General features: G+C 30.1%; 1 protein-coding gene across 1 annotated transcript in view; it reads left to right on the forward strand.

Moving 5' to 3' along the window:
• LOC118198316 (uncharacterized) overlaps positions 1-21,395 on the forward strand; it is a 52,150-nt gene that overhangs the window by 18,263 nt on the left and 12,492 nt on the right. The window contains exon 2 of the mRNA XM_035369964.2: positions 4,553-4,627. Within this exon, the coding sequence (XP_035225855.1) occupies positions 4,553-4,627 (75 nt within the window). The remainder of the gene's footprint in view (positions 1-4,552; positions 4,628-21,395) is intronic.

Consider the following 21,395-nt stretch of genomic DNA (forward strand, 5'->3'; position numbering starts at 1 on the left):
ATATATTTACTTGTGTTTTTGGACTTCTGCAGAAATACAATCTACCTTTGGCAAAATTAAATTCTGTAGCTATAGATGGCGCTCCATCAATGACCGGGAAAAACAAAGGCTTCGTAGCATTACTAAGAAAAAAACTTAGTGAAATTCACGGTTCAAACATTCATCATATGCATTGTATTATACATCAAGAAGTTCTATGCACGAAAGTAATAAATATGGAGAATGTTTTGTCATATATAAAAAAAAGTTATAAATTTTATAAGATCACAAGGTTTAAATCAGCGTCAGTTCACTGCTTTCTTAAGTGAGTTAGATAGTGAATATTCGGGTTTGTCCTACTATACCGAGGTACGTTGGTTATCTTGCTCCAAGATTCTCAAACAATTCTGGGATTTGAAAGAAGAAATATGTCAGTTTTTAAAAACAAAAAATCAAGATGTAAGCTTGTTTTACTATCCAATATGGATACAAGATTTATCTTTCTTGGTTGATATAACCAAACACTTAACCGACTTAAATTTATCGTTACAAGGAAAAGATCATATCATTACGAACATGTTTGACATAATTAAAGCATTCAAATGTCAACTAGTTCTTTTTGAAAAACAGCTTAAAAATGAAGATTTGACGCACTTCCCGACGTGCAGCATGAACAAATCAAGTTTAGATGATACTTGTTCGTATCAAAAATACGCAGAAAAAATTGCAAATTTAAAAACTGAATTTGAAACGAGGTTTAATGATTTTAGTTCCATCGAAGACAAATTTTTTTTGTTTTCTTCGATTTTCTCAATAAGTATTGACTCACTACCCAGCCATATGCAAGTGGAGGTGATCGAGATTCAATGCAACTCAAATTTGAAAGCAAAATTCATTGAAGTGGGCGTGCCTGAATTTTACAAATATTTACCAGCCAGGTTTGAAAATACTCGAAAATTCGATAAAAAAATATGAAATTATTTCCATGTTTGGTAGCACTTATTGGTAGCACTTATCTACACTTGCTTTAAAAAGATCATAAAAACTAATCCATTCTTCTGTATCCTCCCCTGTAAAGGAAAAAAATTTTAATTTTGGCAATTGAACACCGGATGAATTTACTTTTGCTTCACTACTTGTTTTGATAATAGAATCGCTGGAAGGTTTCTGTAACTTTTTATTCATAGTTGTCCATAAATCATCTAAAGTTTCTTGTATTGTTTGTTGTTCCTTAATGAATGTATCATAATTTTTTTCAGGACACAACAAAAAAAAATTCTTTTTAGTTAAAACAGGTCAAATCAGCCATTATTAATAACAATAAATACTAACAACTTTTAGCAGAACAACAGAGAAAAATTGGAACATACTCACCCCAGTGCCAAGGTTTCTACACTATGCCACACGCATATTTGCCAACTTCAAATCGAAACTGATTCAATTCCGAGGTAAAAGGACCAGAATAATTACAAAGTAAGATATGCACTAGCAGACTGTATTACTACTTTATCAACAATCAGACTTTAAAATAGAAGAAAAGCCGTCCTTGTGGTGACACAACATTTTTAGTTGCACATATAACTTCAAAGCGCAGTAGCAATAAAAAAAAGAGAATATACATACTTTGCAGGTTTGTTACCATAGCATCCATAAATGAATCATGAGGAGGTAGCACCATCTATTGTCAAGACTCGCTAGAAATTCGTTTGGTAACAAAAAATACTAAACACGTTTTATATTACTTTTGATCTCTGTATCAAAACAACAGTATAAGCATTCAAACTCTAAATTTCTATCTAAACAATGAAAATTATTCCTACCTTTGTCTCTCTTTGTTCAGAGGCAAGCTGATGGATTCTTCCTGATCCAGTTTCATTAAAATATCACAATTCTCATAAGCTTCATTTGCATTTAATATATACACAGTAAAATTCCTATAATCTGCAACGTGGGTTCAAGATTTGTGCAGATTTTAGGAAATAAATGAGGATTTTGCATATGAACTATCATAACATGCCCATACTTAATGAAATCAAGGTTTATGCAGCAATGAACTATTATACATTTTAAATACAATTATATATGCAAAGTGAATAATGCCAGTATGAGGGGAGATGTAGTAGAAGGAAAAAGAGATAAATGAGAGGGAAATATTTTGAGCAAGTAAATGTGAAAATGCATCAAAATATTTTGCATATAAGTAAGGTGGGGGATGGTATATTTACCAGTGAAAACACTTTCAAAGTAACTTTTATGCTTCTAAATGAAAGGAAAAATAAATATTTTAGTAAATATATTGTTTACTAAAATCGCTGTAGTGAGATTTTCCTAAAATTGAATCCTTATGCTATCTTCATTGGTGCCTTCCACATGTGTACTGTAAAATTAGAAACATTATTAACAGAGTAACCATATTTTTCATTGTTGCATGTAGCATAAAAGATGACTGTAAACGGCATGTACTTTCTCAAAGGTGTAAAGAAATTGCTATAAAACCAAAAGAAATATCAGATTTATTTATAAGAATGATTAACTGAATTTCATAAAAACCTGAGCCATTTAATTCAATTTTTTAACTAAACATAATCTTCGAATTTATGGATTTTAATTTTCTCTACAATATTTGTGCTTTAAAGTATTTGCTTCAGTAATATTAGTAAATTTAGTGGTATTTCTGCTTGAGTAATGAAATGAAAATTTCTCATTAATTATGTATATAATTTACAAGAAGTATTTGAACTTGTTAATTTTTTGGGGTAGGGGATTTTGAGTTGAATAAAATTAATTGCATTTAACTGTCAAGTGAAGAAATGTGTCTTACACACACATTTTCAGAGTTATAAAAATGTTATTCGCACATTGACTACTGACAAGTTACAAGTTTGGCAACAGGTTGGGGTCTGACTCTGCTGCTGGAGATAAAAATGTTTTATTTCTGACAGTGTTCTGGGTTTGGAAGTTATTTCTATTTTCTTTGACGAAAATGACAACCAATAAAGAGATTTTTTTAGTTACGAGACAACTAATTATCAAATTGAGAGATGAAGGTAAAACTCTTCGCTATATTGGTAGAAACATTTCAAAACCATTTTCTAGTGTGCAAAGAGTTATTCAAAACTATCTTGACACTGGCAGTCTTGCTGTAAAACCAAGATTTGGGAGACCGAAGAAGCTGATGCAGAGAGAAGAAAGAAAAATTCTTTTACGAATTAAATAAAATCCTAAACTTTCTTCTGCAAGCATTGCAAAAGACATTTTTTTAACTAGCAACAAGGAAATTTCTCCTGAAACTGTACGAAAAGTGCTGCGAAAGTCCGATTATCATGGACGCAAACCTAGGTCTAAGCCATACATTTCCGAGACAAATGGAAAGAAAAGAATTGCTTTTGCCAAAACATATTTAAACTCTTCGCAGGACTTCTGGAACAATGTAATTTGGTCATATGAAAGTAAATTTACAATATTTAAAGTTAATGGCCACCCTATTGTATGGAGAAAACCAGGAACAGAACTGAATCTGAGAAATTTAAATCCAAATGTCAAACATGGAGTTGGCGGTGTGATGGTATGGGGGTGTATGTCGTCGAAAGGAGTTGGAAATTTTCACATTATTGATGGTCATGGATAAGTATGTTTATCTAGATATTCTGAAGAAAAATCTACGAAACAGTGCCCGAAATTTAAACTTTTCTAATACCTTTATTTTCCAACAAGACAACGACCCGAAAATACAGCTAAAATTGTGAAGGAATATCTCCTCTATCACACTCCAAGACAGTTGCGTACTCCTCCACAGTCACCAGACCTCAATCCAATCGAACATTTGTGGGCAAAATTGGAGAAACGAATTCGAAAACACAATATTACGTCGTGAAATAAGCTAATTAGTAAATTGCAGGAAGAATGGGCGAAATTTACGTCGGATGACACTGAAAAACTAGTTCAGTTAATGCCCAGATGTCTGCAAGCTGTTTTGAAGAATAAAGGATATCCTACAAAGTATTGAAGTAATGTAAGAAACTTATATTTTGCTTTTTTTTTGAAAGTGTATGCAGACTTATTGGAGGGAATTTCTGAGTTTTTTTTGACAAAATATATTTTTGAAAAAATGTAAAAAGTATTACACTGATATTATTTACTTTTTATTTAAGCTTACAATTTTAGCTAATAGAAGAAAAAAATGCAATGATTAAAATACATTTTTCTATGCTTTAAGTGTTTTTTTAATTCAAAATTTAGTCTGTATGCAGACTTTTGTGACTAACTGTAGCTTCAAATGACAATATCTGAAATTTCATTTCAATTAGTTGAGCAGGTAGGCAAAATGGGGTTCGTATATCAAAGAATTTTTTTTGGGGGGGTGACCACCCTGTATTTTTCCAGTCATTAATATTCTGCACTTAAATAAGTGTTGTCAGGTGTATTGAAAAATGTCTAGATCCAAGTTTTAAATAATTGTTCTTTTCATGCCGGGATTTTTAACGTCTCAAATTTTCCTTCAAATTGAGGTTATTTTTATGTCTTGTATACCATGTTTTTTTAATTTGTTGTAACTGATTGTGTGATATTTTAGGTTGTGGACATGGCTTCAGTTTTGGAAGTTATTGCTGCCTTGGAAAAAGCCATTATAACTAAGGAAGCTTTAGAAGTTTGTATTAATTTTTATTTTGTGATTTAATGTGTTACTGAGACACTAGGCTGTCGCATGCTATATTGTATATATTAGCATAAATAATGGATTTTTTGTTAATAGAAATAGTAATTTATTATAGTTTTCATTGTGTACATAACAGTAATAAACAGCCTTTAAAAAAGTCAGTATTTCATTTTGACATTTAATCCAAGGCAAAATTTTTTATCTTTCCATAATATAGGGTGTCCATAAAATAATGTCTCAGTTTCAGTTATATATTATATCAGTTTAATTTAGACTAGTTACAACAAGTCATACATCAAATTAAAGGTAAGTTTAGTTTTTTTTACAAATGTTCAGTATGTGCACCTTTAGTTATATGGCACATTTCCAATCTTTAGTCCAATTCTTCCCATGCTTAGGTTAACAAGACCGGAGTAATGGAAGCAACAGCCTTTTAAATTCTGTGTCTCAATTCTGGCAGATCATTAGCTAAAGGCAAAACGTAGACACAATCTTTTTGTAAAGCCTCAAATGAAAAAAATTATGTGCCACTAGGTTAAATGAATGTGGAGGCCAGAGAAAAAGTGCATTGTCATTTTGACCATTATGATCAATCCAATAGTCAGGGACTTTGATGTTCAACCACTCTTTTACAAAAGAGATTCCAATGGGGAGGGGCTCCACAAGTTTACAGGTTCACCCTCTGCTAATAGGGAAAAGAACCATTGTAACATATCCAGATAAGCAATTTCTTTTACATTAGCTTCAATGTAATAGAATAGTCCTTGCACTTGATGTTGGTGCACAGAAAACATTTAATGTTAAGGATTCTCTTTGATGGATGAGGATGTTTTGACCCTCAGATACTAACATTTTGAATTCCTCTTCAGATGAAAAGTTGACTCGTCACTGAACATCACAATCAAGAAAGTCAACTTCTTGCTCAAACGTTTCTCTTGCAAAATTAAAACATACACCAAAGTCATCTGGCTTTAAGGCATGTGCCAACTGTAACTGGTATGAATTGTACAAATAAATGTTTCCTTAAAACCATCCAAACTGTCGTCTTTGGCAAACGACGTTTGATTTTCGAACAGATTTCTTAGGACTATGAATGAAGGTAAGATGCTCTGGCATGGTCCACATCCTGTACAGACACTTTTGGCTGTCCCATGCTTTTCCTTTTACGAACACATCAGGTCAACCTGTGCCATCGGCCGATGTTTTTGCCACGTGAGGGATCGCAATTAAACTTTAAACAGAGCATACGTTAAACTGAAATCGCAGATTCATTTTTAGAAAATTGTAGAACACAAAATGTTTTACTCGCAGAAATAACCATTTTGCTTATATGTCGCTGCAAGTGAGAAAACAACAAAGTGATACTCATGTATGTGGTTATCAAAAACTGTTTCAGTTGTTCCTTACCAACACTTTGCAATGCTTATAGTTGATACTATTAAAATTTATAACTTGGACATTCTTATACTGTATTTAAAACTTTATATTGTACATACAGTATTTAAAATTTTGTAAAAGTAATCATGCTAGAAAGGGAATCTCAATAAATGAATGGTTTTTATCTTCACATTAATTGGGCTTTTATGTTTTGGACCCCATTACCAAAGCTGTATACACCTGTATATTGCAGTATGTACTCAGTACAATTAAGAATTATAAGTAGGGAAATGTTTACTCCATTTATTTTATCTGCATCTTTTAGTGAATAAATGCATTTTTAAAATTAACAATATTAAGTAGAACTCCAGTTATCCAAATCAATTAGGGACCCCTAATTGATTTGCGGCCGAGCGGTAAAGTCGCTCAACACTGGTAGTTCGGTCCGAGGTTCAACTACCACAAACGGGCTGGCTGCATGGGCGTTTTCATGGTTTTCTCCATGTGTAACATGTATACGAGCCAGTTCCCCTTAGAAAGTCCTCCACGAAGGCATCCCTCCCCTTAGGCAGATAGCCCTAGTGTGCTTTGCCATAATTAAATACACCACCAAATCAATTAGGACTGTACCCCATTCAGATAATCAAAAATTTGAATAATAGGATTTTTTTCCAAAGAAAGGGTCTATATACACTTTACTTACTATATGTTGAAAATGGGAGAAAAAACTTTTTAAAGAAAAAGAAGTTTTAATGAATTAAAATGAAAAGGCAACACTTTTACATACATGTTATATAGTGTACTGTACAGTACTTACAAGGGCTGAAAGTTATTATTTGCTCAACATCCGAGTCAAAGTTTGATTGTCTTCATCCGTTTTCAGGCAGCCAAGTTATGCATCTGCTTGACAATGAGAAGTTGCATGTGGTCACACTCGGGCTGACGCTCCATCCACTTCAGCACAGTTTCAAAGCCGGCTGATGGTTCTGTGTTTGCTTCATCTTCGACTTTAAGGTCATCTTCCTCGACACTTTTCTTTTCTCATCCTTTCAATAAATTCATCATGATTTAAAATTTGAAACAAATCGCACACCATCCATTCTACTGTATTCTCAGCACTAACTTCTGAACACCAGGAATTTTCAAAAGAATGTTTCTTAATTCCTCAAATCATCGTCATCTTCCATCTCTTCCCATTCCGTTTCTTAAGCTTCTTTTTCCTTTTCTCCATTTCTTCTCATTTTTAGTTGATTATGAAAATTTCTGAAAGCGATTCATATAGTCAGAGTTCAGATAATTGGTTTTGTAATGTGGTTAAACAGCATTGCCATCTGTCCAAGAAAATGATAATGAACATGAATTATTCAGAGATTAGAATCTAAAAGCAATTACAAAGGACTAGATATTGAAATTAATGCCATCAATAAAAGAAAATAAGTTTTTGTGAAGGGGAAAGCTTCAAGGAAATCCAATTCAGCAACCAAAGAATGGACAGTTTTTGCGGGGCTAAAATTTAAAATTCTTATCGGTTTCATCAAGTTATGTATTTTAACTATTTTGCTCTTTTCCATGCTATTCCATGTTTTGAGTGTTTACCATCTTTTTCTTTTTTCCAATTTAGATTAATATGCTATTAGGGAACAATTGGTTTTTGCAAGTTATTCCTCAGGCATATAAAGTTTTTGAACCATCTCCATTTTTTCCTTATATGCAAACATCTGAATAGCATTCTCAAGTTTATGCAAGTTAGATGTAGTCTTAAATTTTCCATTTGTATTTCTAAAATTATGCATAAATTATTATTTACTCATATCATAAGAAAAGTGTTGATGCTTTTCTAAAATAATAATATAAATAAATAAGTATAAAATGTATCTTGATTTGAGATTTTCCAGTTTTATTTGTGATTTTTCCTGTATTGATAAAAAAATCTTGGTCTAGAACTGAAACTTCTTGTCATTGCCATAAAAAAGTTTCTTGCTTCTAAATTTCAAAAGCTGACTTTCCTGTCATCTAGTCTCCATTGCTAATATATCAATTGCTTTTGAAGTATCAAATGAAAGAAAATATAACTTCAACTTTCCAAAAACATCTATACTTTTAGCTTCTCAATCATTGCTTTTAATTAATCACTGCTGAAAGAGCTTTTAGGTCAAGTAAAATTTCACAAACACAAAAGGGTATAATCTACTGCTTGATTACTTAGAACATTAATGCTAATAATAAATCGTTCATCTCAGATCTTAACCAAAAGGAAAGAAAGATCTAATGTGAAATTCATTCTGATTTAAACACTATTATTCCAAAGCTGATAAGGATGGACAGATCATTGTTATGGATAAACACACATACATTGATGGATTTTCTAAACTGATTAATGAAAGCCCATACTGTGGATCAGCAAAGATCCTTTGACGTCCAACCTCATGAAAGTGAAAAAAGCTGCTACCTATAATAATTTCCCCATATGACTGAACTCATAGTATGCTTCCAGCTCGGTTTAAAAAAAGTACTTATTCCGCCAATTGCTTATGCTCTTCCCAAAGTTCACTAAATTGGATTTTTTTTTTTTTTTGGCCATATAATTTTTAACGTGGAAATAGCATCATAGTTTCTTTTAGGATAGTTTTATGGAATCGTAGTTTAATAGCCCAACATCATCTAAGTTTTCCTTTCGCTTTCTAACAATGTTTGTTGTAAAAAAATTTTTTTAAAGTCATCAATAAATGATTTATTTCTTCTCAATGTTCAGTTATGGTTTCTTTTGATATTAAATCACTGATTACTGATATTCCAGTTGAGAGAGCAGTAAAGTATCTTGAAACTAGACTTCGTGAATTCCGTATATGCTTAATTTTGCATTTTAGGAAGAGCAATTTATGTATCTAAAGATAACCTAAATACCCTTGTAAAGGGTAGGTTTTTGCAGACTTGTAACAGTAAATTTTGTTTTAAAGCACTTTTTGTCAAAATTATACAAGTATAATCTAAAGAAACTACAATAAGATCTTAACTTATGTGAATTGCTACTATAAAATACGTTTTGCATGTGTATTCAAAACTTCGTCGAATTCCTGAACAACCTCTCTGTGAATTTGCTAGGTAAAAAATTAGTATTTTTTAAGAGTTTTTTTGGTTGACTTTTTTGAATTTAGGAAATTCGCCATTGTGTAATCTGCTATGATTTTGTAATACTTTATGGTACTTACGTATTAACGCAACCAGGCCAAAATTCGCATAAATTGCCAAATTTGGCGACCCTACTTACGGCAACTTTACGTGTTATACGTAGTTTTGTAAAAAGAGCATGTGGAAATTCACAAAATTTTCCTGCATTTTCGTGCAAATTTTTGTAATTTATGAGAAAATAGCAGTGTACATGGATAAAGTCAAGAGTGTGCGCAGTGCCATTTTTGTCCAATTGTGGGATGTTTTTTTAAGTAAAAATTAAGTCGACGTGTACATGGTTATGGCGAATACGGTTTTGAATCAGTGCTAAAAGCAATAGACAAAAGATTTCCGCGGGAAAAATAATTCTGCAACTTACCCTTCCGGTTTCGAATTTGAATAAGTTGCAGAATTATTTTTTCGGCGGAAATCTTTTGGCTATTGCTTTTAGCACTGATTCAAAACCGTATTCGCCATAACCATGTACACGTCGACTTATTTTTACTTAAAAAAACATCCCACAATTGGACAAAAATGGCATTGCGCACACTCTTGACTTTATCCATGTACACTGCTATTTTCTCATAAATTACAAAAATTTGCACGAAAATGCAGGAAAATTTTGTGAATCTCCACATGCTTTTTTATAAAACTACGTATAACACGTAGGGTTGCCGTAAGTAGGGTCTAAAGCCGTAAGTAGGGTTCAAATTATTCAAATTCGAAACCGGAAGGGTTTAATTGCTATTTTATATTTTAAAACAAAATAATATAAAAAACTGTATTAAAAATTAAGAGTGTGCGCTTCACTAATTATGTTGTAGAAAAAAGGATTCTTTCTAATTTAGCCCTTTAAAAAATTTTATACTAAGATTTGCTGCTTAAAAAACCCTTGAAAGCAGATGAAAAAATTATTCATTATGAAAGTGTGATGCTACTGTTGAATGGAGTAACTTAATATCAAAGTTCATAATTTTATCCAAAATTTAAAAAGAATTAACGTCTTGTGAATTTTTAAGATTTAGTATAATGTACATTATATACCATTATAATTTGGATTATTCTAAATGAAGTATTAATAGTAATTGCAATGTGTACTGTAATTTTGTAGAAAACATGACTGAAACAAGAAAGTGATCTTTCTGTATTCATCATGTGCCGGAAAAATTAAAAATTTACTTTTATGAAAATGTCAGGTTGGCGTCGTATCATTTATCGTGATATGTGGTGTCCAAATTGGGGGAAAAGATATTTCTGACCACCGCCTTGGAATGGTTTTAATAATAATTTTGTTCTTTAATTGAATATTCATATTCTCTGTTCTGAATCTTGGCATGTCTTTTGTATTTTTTCCTCTCTCTGTGTGTGCATGTGCATAAATGAGATGTTTCAAAAAATGAATGTCTTTTTATGAAAAGTATATTTTCAGTATATTTAAAGTCAGTAATTAATAAATGTACATTTTCTTTCTATTCATACTTTTTTACTCAAAGTTACAAATAGCGCCAACCTGGTTGCGATAATATGTAACTACCTAATTTATATATGTTTATTCACATATGTCATTTTGAACTGTATGTATTCAGAATGTTTTTTTACAATTTCTCATTTGTGACAAAACGTGACCACCATGTTTCAGGAAATAATTTAAATCCTGAATGATATCTGCATGAGCAGGTTTTGGAAAAACTTTTTTTAAAACTGTCATTGCTGATATATAATGTTTAACTGATTACAAATTGTAAACTTAGTAACAGTATTTAAAATTAGTTGAACTTTCAGTTGTGTTTACTGCACCATCACTGTCTTGTCTTATATGTTTGCTTAAAATTTTTGTCGGTTTCTATCATACATATTTTTAATAACTATGTAATCACTTTAAATGTTTGCATGCAGATTTGATTATAAATTGCAGTATTATAAATAAGCTTGTGAACTCGACAGGAATTTCATAGTCTTAAAAGTGTGGTGTATAATTTACCTATGTATTAATTTCCAGATACTCCTTTTTTTAATAATAAAATTCCTTATTCTTTAAATGAGCTTTTAAATCTATGTTTAACTGATATTTAAAGAGGGAAAGGAGAATCGAACATGAGTCATATTTAAAATTTTAAAATGTATATTAATTAAATGAAAACTTTTTATTCACATCATTTAGATACTGGTAATTAACTTGCAGTCTGTGATCGAGAGTACTATTGGAAATTTCCTTGGCATTATAATTTCGTTGTTTAAAGCTGAAGTTGTATTTCAGCATTTGTGTAAATTATATACCACTTTATTTATATATTTTTTTATTGTCAGTGAAATTTGTTCAAGAGTGATGTATTCAGTATTTAAATTTTCCAGTTTACCATATTTTCCATTGTTGTTTAAAGAAAGTATCTCAGATTGTTAATGGATCTTGTGAAATTATTGCTCATAAATTCGTTTCTTTTATAAATCAGCATTTTCAATATCTATAGCGTGTTTGAAGTAAGAAGCAGCTGAAAAAATGGTCCTTTATATAATTTTATTTCTTTTAAAGCTTGGCAAGGAACATGTTAAATTTTGATGTAGAAAAATGTTATAAAAGTATTAAAATTACATTGTAATGTTATAAAAGTATTTTAAAATAGCAGTCCTTTTTTTGGTATGCTGTGTTGGCTGCTAATATTTTAGAGAAAACATTTTAACTTTGTGGTGCTTGTGTTGTGAGGTAAACCGTTTTTAAGTGCAGTTAAGTATTATTAGAAACTTCACTAATTATGTTTTAGAAAAAAGGATTTTTTCTAATTTAGCCCATTTAAAAAATTTTATACTAAGATTTGCTGCTTAAAAAACCCTTGAAAGCAGATGAAAAAATTATTCATTATGAAAGTGTGATGCTACTGTTGAATGGAGTAACTTAATATCAAAGTTCATAATTTTATCCAAAATTTAAAAAGAATTAACGTCTTGTGAATTTTTAAGATTTAGTATAATGTACATTATATACCATTATAATTTGGATTATTCTAAATGAAGTATTAACAGTAATTGCAATGTGTACTGTAATTTTCTAGAAAACATGACTGAAACAAGAAAGTGATCTTTCTGTATTCATCATGTGCCGGAAAAATTAAAAATATACTTTTATGAAAATGTCAGGTTGGTGTCGTATCATTTATCCTGATATGTGGTGTCCAAATTGGGGGAAAAGATATTTCTGACCATCGCCTTGGAATGGTTTTAATAATAATTTTTTTCTTTAATTGAATATTCATATTCTCTGTTCTGAATCTTGGCATGTCTTCTGTATTTGGGATTTTTTTCCTCTCTGTGTGTGTGCATGTGCATAAATGAGATGTTTCAAAAAATGAATGTCTTTTTATAAAAAGTATATTTTCAGTATATTAAGTCAGTTTAAGTAAAAGCTTGGTTCTGAAATGAAATATGTAATGAATAATTTGGTTTGAAAATATGTAAATTATATTTTTGGTTTGCATAAAAATATGAATGTAAAAGTTTTATCATTATTCGTGTGTATTATGCACCTATACTATGTGAAAAATTCTGTATTCCGAATCAATTTGTGCTAATTTTCCTAAACACACTTTTGATAAAAAAAATTCTCAAACATGTAAATTTTAAGGTTTGTACGATTGTTTTGTTTTAAGTAACATAAACTTTATCATTTGGGCATTGTTTACTATTCTAAGCATATCCATATAGAATCAAATTTCTGTCAGAATTATTATCTTAATTCTTTTGAAAATTTTAATCAAATTTTTGATGTAATGCACTTGTTTCTGCATAAATGCAGCAATGAAGTATTTATTGAAAATACTTAATGTTGTAGATTTAAACTAATGAATTTTAAATTCTACACAGTGAAAGAAAGTTCATAATTTTTATTCAAGTAAAAGATTGTAAATCATTTAGTGTTTGATGAAATTCAACTGTCATTTCATACTTGGTTAAATTGTTATTATAGTTCAGTTTTTTGCATGAAGATAATTTATATTAAAAATTAATTCATTAATTTGTGAATTTACTCTGTATTCCTGTTGTAACAGGATGCAAAACAGTGCTGCTCAATGCACAAAATTCAGAAATATGATTTCAAATTATGTCAGCTTTAAACATAACTGAGTTTATAAATATTAGGCAATACCTATGGCTAACAAATATCGGAAATTTTGATTTAAATGTTGCAAGAAATATATTATTAATATATTTGTACCTTTTGTTTATTAATGTATTTATAATTTATGTTCATTCAGTATTCTATATATGACTATGAATATTCAGGCAGTTATTGTACATTTTTTTGAATATGTGTTTATAATATTCCAAAAGAATAAATTATCTGCCAATTACAAGCTATTGTGTATAAAATGGAACTTGATGTGTTTGTGAAAAATATTTAATTTGGATTTTCTGATGTGAAAAATATTTTTAAATGATTGTTTGTTTTAAAAGGAAAATGTTAAAGCATATGAAATAATGGATGCAGAGTTATACAGTCAAAAGTCATTAATCCGGACTCGTTGGGACTTTGGTGATTCCAGATTATCGATTTTTCCGGATTATAGATAATCAGTTTACATCTCGTTAGATGGCGTGCAGAAATTCTAAAATTAAAAATATGAAACCGTAATTTATGAAATAAAGAACAATTATGATCTAAAGGGTATCAAAATTTACCAAAAAAAAAAAAAAAAAAAGCTTAATACTTATTTGTTTACTTTATTAAACATTTCTTTCAATGTAAGTTGTTTAAGTTGCTTCGTTTTACGTGATAATACTTTCTCTTTAATTCTATAAACAGACGTAATTTCTTGCTCAGTTACAAAGTTCCGCTGTTCAAGTCCAGTTAATTGCTGTGCCGAGAATACCGACTAACTTGTCAATCGAAATTTTTTCTTTTTCACTAACCTCTCTGTCCCATTCTTCATGTCTTTATCCATTTTTTGCAGCAATTCCACTTTTTGTTTGATGGACATCGAAACATACTTTCGTTTTGTACGATCCTTTGGGAGCTCCAGAATCGAAAATTCTATTTGACATAATCGAAAGTTCAAGTTTACTTTTATAGTATTGCTCTTACAGTCTGCAAAAAATAATAAGCCGGATCAAATTCGAAAATTAAGGAACAACGCAATCATCAACATTAACTGAATTAGATAATTTTAGATTATACCGTCCGTTATACACAAAACGCGCACGCAAAAACGTATTCTGCGCTTGCGCACACGCACATGCGCAGACGTAAAAGGTCTTACGCGCACGCGTAAAACGCCTATGCACATGTGTCAACGCGGCGCATGCGCAGAAAGTTTTTAGCTTTGAGGTCCAGATTATGGGTGTCCGAATTAACGACTTTTGACTGTACTGCATATGACACATACTGAAAATGTTTCATTGCAACTTGCTTTTTAATGCTATATTCTCAAATGGCATACTGTTTCATTAGTGTTATTAAAAAAATTATGAATAATAAATGTTACAAATTGTGTAAATTAATTCTTGAGTTTTATTTTGTATTGACAGATTTATTTATCAAGAAATAAAAATTCTATTTTTTAATCTGTGATGCTTATACCAATTTTCTTTTATCCTGAAGTTAAAAATGAATGAAATCATAATGAAAGAAAATTATGTGTACATTTAACTATATACGCAAAAGTTATGCATAACAAACATCAAGTGAAGTTCAGTGTATATGCTAACTATGCTGTCACATGTTTTAATGTGTAAATTTTGTAGTGATTCTCCAATTTTAAGAGAAAGCTGATTGTGATGAAATATATCTGTTGTTTAAAAATGTACCATGTCATAATGTTTGCAAAAATACAAGCTGAAATTTAATTTTGAGTTTTATATTTATGTAGAATTTAATATCATAAAATTATAATATTTGATTTTTATTTCCTATCTCAAATTTTGTTATCTAGATCTGCTGTTAGTTCTTAAATACTTAAAGTTTGATCAACTACAGTCTATTTTGAAGTAAATTATGATGATAAATAACTCATTTCAAAATGTTAATCATTTAAGTAGTATTTACTGGAGGTAAATGTGATGTATAAAATGCCTGGTATAGGCTGTTAGCCTTAAAAGAAAAAAAACTATTCTTATTAATATTGTTTTTATACTGTATTTTGAAACATCATGATTTATTATAATTCTTAATGTGGTTTCTAAATTTCTTTTGAGTCATGAGTGGAAAGTTTTAGAATTGCTGCACATTTTTCATATTTTACATTTTTTAATGATATGATCTCGACCAAGTTAATTATTTACTTGGTTCCTATGCCTTTGAAATGTAAGAAATCTGAATTGTTTTGAAAATTTCAGTTTTCAAATTTTACCATCAAACTTTTTACAAAAAATGCAGCAGGTAATAGTTTTAATTTAGCTGTTATGTAGAAATTCTGTTATATATACTATATGTAGATACCCTGCAGTTTAGGTTTGGATCTTGGCTTTTATTTCAAGTACCTAATTTTTTAATTCTTTAAAAAAATATTTTTTTCATCTATTCCAGCAGTTGTCAACCTTTTGACTAACACTTACCATTTAAACAAAAATTGAAAACCTCTAGTACCACAGCTACAAAGTACTACTACCACCCCCCCCTCTTGAACAAAGCTCAGAAAGCATAAATTTACGAGCGCTAGAGAAAAAACTCATTCAGGATGTTAGGGTTTTTAATTTTTGAATTTAATAGTTAAAAATACTTTGCTTCTTTGTGTATCACCGGTTGAGGACCATTGATCTATTTATAAAAACCTTTTAGTAAAGGTCTCAAGCAGAAAAGAATGTTGTTGTGAATTGGCAATTATACGGTCATTTATTTAACTTTATTTATAAAAGTTTGCATGTTTATCAACAGCAAGCAACTAACTAAATCATTAAAAGAAAAAGTCTTTTTGGTTGTTTCTTTATGATATTTCACATGTGTTATAATGAAAAAATTCTTGTTATAGAGGATGAGCATGAAGGCCGCCTAATTTCAGATATTGTACAGTAACTGTGGAAGAAAAGATGTGAAATTTTTATTGCATAATTTTGTTGTTGAGGTTTTTTCTAACTATGCTGTTACATTTTCATTATAACTAAATTATTAAAATAGTCATTAAAAAGTATTATATTTATTAACATTAATAAACTCTTAATTCTTATTACAAGACATTTTTAAGAATCCTACTGCAATCTGTTACGGTGCTCTGTTGCCAAGGCAACACTTTTTGTTTTATTAACTGGATACAGTTAATGAATATGTAACATATTCCCTTCAAGGTTTGTATGATACTTTGGAGACCTTAGGTGTTTTGAAAATGATTTTTGATTCTTAACTAAATTTATGAAATTTTCAGGCAGTCCTTTAATTTTTCTCATTTGACATTTCCATCTCTTTTTCTGTGGCTGGCATTCTGAATTAACATTTTGAATGAATGTCGAATTCAAACCATGTGGCGCATAACAAAGCCATCACATATTGATGTAATCAATGAGAACAAATCGGTTATCATAGAATGAGAGTTTTTGAAATTCGTGATTGCTTGCTTGCTTTTTTTTTTTTTTTTTTTTTTTTTTTTTTTTTAATGTAGGCCTTCAGAATAGGTTATCAACAAAGTACTATCTACTTGCAGTAAAAAAAGGAAAGTTTCTTGAACTTCATCCTTAACCTCACAACCATGCTTCGACCTACTGTGACAAAAATTTTAATCTTCAAGAAGATCAAAGTTTGCATTTCCACTTACTGTTATCTGGAAATTCTTCATGGGTAAGGACAATAAACATGGAACAGAACATTTGAAAGGGGGGGGATATTTTGAAAAAAAAATCGGTTGGGTTTAAAAGTAGAGATACTGGAATATGGCAAAGAACAAGATGATTAATCTGCCTTAAGAGGGATGCCTTTGTTTAAGACTGGCAAGTATTCACATTACACATGGGGAAGACCACAAAAAGTAACCATGCAGCAAGCCCATTTGTTTGGGGTTGTACTCATAGCATTCAGCAGTCATAATCATTTAGCTACTGGAAGGGCTGTCTAAGTCTAGAGAAAGCCACTTGTTGATGTAGAGCATTCAAATGCTTCTGCTTCAGTGCTACTAGAGACAATGGAAACTGCCTGCAGAATTACTTTGGAAACATTGTTTTCTGTCAGATTATAGCTTTTATAACAAAATTTAGAAAGTGTATCTGCCAATTTTCATAAGTTTTTCACACTTTTTAGAAAAACCACTCTAGCTTTAAGATTGTGTACACAAAAATAATTTTTTCCAAGTTTTTCATTTTTCTGTAAAAGAAATAAAACATTTTTGCCACATTAGGCAATTTTAAGACCAATTTGTTTGCAAAAAAACCTTTGATTTGTTGATATATGAATACCATGATGATTATTTTAACAAATACAGTCAAAAGTCGTTAATCCGGACTCGTCGGGACTTCGGCGATTCCGGATTATAGATCATCAGTTTAAATCTCGTAAGATGGCATGCAGAAATTTTAAAATTAAAAATATGAAACCGTAATTTATGAAATAAAGAACAATTATGATTTAAAGGGTATCAAAATTTACAAAAAAAAGCTTAATATTTATTTGTTTACTTTATTAAACATTTCTTTCAATGTAAGTTGTTTAAGTTGCTTCATTTTACTTTCTCTTTAATTCTATAAACAGACATAATTTCTTGTTCAGTTACAAAGTTCCGCTGTTCAAGTCCCGTTAATTGCTGTGCTGAAAATACCGACTAACTGGTCAATCGAAATTTTTTCGTTTTCACTACCCTCTCTGTCCCATTCTTCATGTCTTTATCCATTTTTTGCAGCAATTCCACTTTTTGTTTGATGGACATCGAAACATACTTTCGTTTTGTACGATCCTTTGGGAGCTCCAGAATCGAAAATTCTATTTGACATAATCGAAAGTTCAAGTTTACTTTTATAGTATTGCTCTTACAGTCTGCAAAAAATAATAAGCCGGATCCAATTCGAAAATTAAGGAACAACACAATCATCAACATTAACTGAAATAGATAATTAGATAATTTTAGATTATACCATCCGTTATACATAAAACGCGCACGCGAAAACATATTCTGCACTTGCGCAGACGCATATGCGCAGTCGTAAAAGGTCTTACACGCACGCGTAAATGCCTATGCGCAAGTGTCAACGCGGCGCATGCGCAGAAAGTTTTTTAGCTTTGAGGTCCGGATTATGGGTGTCCGAATTAACGACTTTTGACTGTATAAGAATGTTATGATGCCATAAAAATGCTAGTATTGAAATTTTGTTTTAGAAAATATAAAATTATTTTTATCCACCATGTTTTAAAGAAAGCTTTTCCTTGCCTCTTTTTGATTTTTGAATATGCTGGTTCTTTAAAACAAGGTAATCAATCTCATAAAGCAGAATTTTTTTAGTTACTTTTTTGTAAAAAACAAGAGCCCTCGTAATTAATCTCAAATTAGTTTAATTTATGCAAATTTTAGTAAGTTTTCAGCTGTGCATTTTTTCAAAATACTCCTGTGTGTCTAAGAATTCATTTTGTGCTTTTCACAGAACTTTTTCAAAAATCTTCAGATTTTTATTTTACAGTGTTGGCAGCTGTTTTCTTGGCTAAAAATTTAGAAAAGGCCTATGATGAAGTGGAAAATATAATTAATGGTATTTAGAAAAAGACATGTCTTGCTGGAAAATTTTGAAGAATGTTTGGAGAATTCTCAAAAAAAGAAAATAAATAAATAAAATTCTATGAAAACAAATTTATCAACATCACTTCCTTACTATCCAGTCCCTTAGTAGTGCAACCCTACTCATAGCTTTTCTCATGATATGCAAACTTGTGACTGTACCTTTTCTACTTAATCTCAAACATCTTGACAAATCTGTCTTTATTTTGTAGTTTTCATTAGTCAAAAGTATGAAAAGCTATAAAAATGAAAGTAATCTTTGCATATGGATAGGCATCTGTATAAGGGACTTTCTCTGTTAAAAAGATATTGAAAACTGGCAGTTTAAAAGATTGATCTTATATATCGGTATACCTATTCTATCATTTAATAAAGTTTCTTGAAATTATTCTCAGAAGTAAAATTACTAAAGAAATAAGACTAGTGTCTTCTGCTTGTTCTAAATACAATACCAGCTGCTTGTAAAAATTAATGTCGTTCCAAGATGCTGAGTTTAACAAACAGCAATTTATGCATTCTGAATTGTGATATAGATTTTATACTTATCTACTAAAATAGCAACTAACAAGTAATTAAACAATTAATCCTAAAAAAATAATTAAAACTAAAGTTATGGTATTTCTGCAATTCTGAAATTTTTAACTTTTACCAATAATTGTTCTGTCCATGTTTGTTTCATATTGCAGTCAACCCCTTTCAGTTCTAGTGCTTTCTTACAATTTGCAGAGCTTTTTTGTATTTGTGATCGATGTGATCATTTCATAACTTCATTCTTTGTCAGTTTCTGCAGTTGTTACTGTAATGTGCATGTTAATTTTTATATACATCATTTCAGTATTGTCAACTGACTCATATTTTAAAAATCACAATTTCTCCGAGTTTTCTATTTTTTTCATTTCACTAGCCCATTAAAAAAAATAAGTAAAAGTACTACTTATCATCCATAAGTTCTTCGTGCTGTGATAAATTGAAAGTAAATTCTAACTCCTTTCAAACATAGTTTTCTGCTTTTATTAATACCCAGTGTGGTTTCTTTAATTGGATCCATATTGCACTTTAATAACACAGTAGATCATTAATTCAGTTTATTAAACAGTTGCTATTTCAGTTTTGCTCAAAGAAAACTCATTCAATTTCAAAGGCAAATAGGTACAGATCCCCTTCTTTGTCAGGAGCAAAAAAAGTAACAACTTTTTTGTTTCTGAGAAGAAGGATTTGAACATATTAGCCCTCAGAACTGTTAGTTTTTATTCAAATCAATGCCAAACAAAACATCTGTTTCACCTTTTTTATGTTTTTCTTCTCATTTTATTTTTGTCTCACAGGAGAGGCCACTCTGAACAGAACAGTGCTATAAAAAAGTATTATTAGAAATATATTTCTAAATAAAAATAATTTATTTACAGCGGGGATGTTGCATGTTAATTTATTATTTTCATTATTTGGAAGGACCTGAAGCCCTGATAAGTATAGATTCCTCTTCAGTATCAGATTTTAATACATATCTAACTTAATAAAAACATTCATAGTTATATTCGTAATGGAACTTGGAAAATAAATCTGTTTGCTGATCATAAGGCAATCAAAAACTTCTCAACATCCAGGGTCATGAAAATTTTCTTGACATTTTGACACTTGGTGATAAGATTAAATAAGGATTAAATTGAAGGTGGATCAATTATTTTATTTTATTTTGTAACACAACTCGCACTTTGCACAACAATAAGTAAAGTTTAAAAATATCAATTTATGAAATTATCAAAAACATCAATTAATTGTTAGCCAAGTGCATCAACTCACACTTTTTTCTCTTCCTTTTCTAATACAAGATAAAATTTTGGGAATGAAATCTTATCTCCCTCATGCAAGATAGAATTTTGAGTTTCCCTACACTCCCTTTTCTATCTATCTCAAGAATATTCATATTTCATCAAGTTTCTAAATTACAACTGCTTAAAATGATAGAACTCTTATTTTTCGGTGGATCCACGTGCTTTCTAACATATTGCGTGGTCTCTGCATAACTTGGCAGCTAGTATAGTAAAATTTTATTACCGCTTTCTATTAAATTCAATTGCAGTCTTAAAGATATGCTGTTTGAAGTATAGTAAAACATTTAGTTTGTGTACCAAGTGATAATTATTTGTTCATAAAGTATAATTTTAAGTTTTAATGTTTTGGCAACATTGATATTTTCTTAAATTGTAAAAGAATGAATTAAAATGTATCTGGCATATGGAGGGTGTGTTATGGTTTTGTAGAATGTGGTAAAGTTTGTTATGACTAATCTTATTTAATAAAGTTTTCTTTTTATATATTGCTTTAATGTGTTTTTATTAGAAGTAGAATATAGAACATTGATGTTATTTAGGCTTAACAACACTAATTTCTCTAAGTAATAAATTAGACTTATAATTAGTGAATATAAATTGGAAAGTATGGCATATAATATGATAAACTTAAGTTGCATGGAAAAATTAAATAATTACCGTATATGGGTAAATAGAATTGAATGTGAATTAAAAAGTTTGAAAATATGG

Source organism: Stegodyphus dumicola, chromosome X1 (assembly GCF_044657685.1).
Source record: "Stegodyphus dumicola isolate Sdum_Otavi_A_Nest chromosome X1, ASM4465768v1".
NCBI lineage: Eukaryota > Metazoa > Arthropoda > Arachnida > Araneae > Eresidae > Stegodyphus > Stegodyphus dumicola.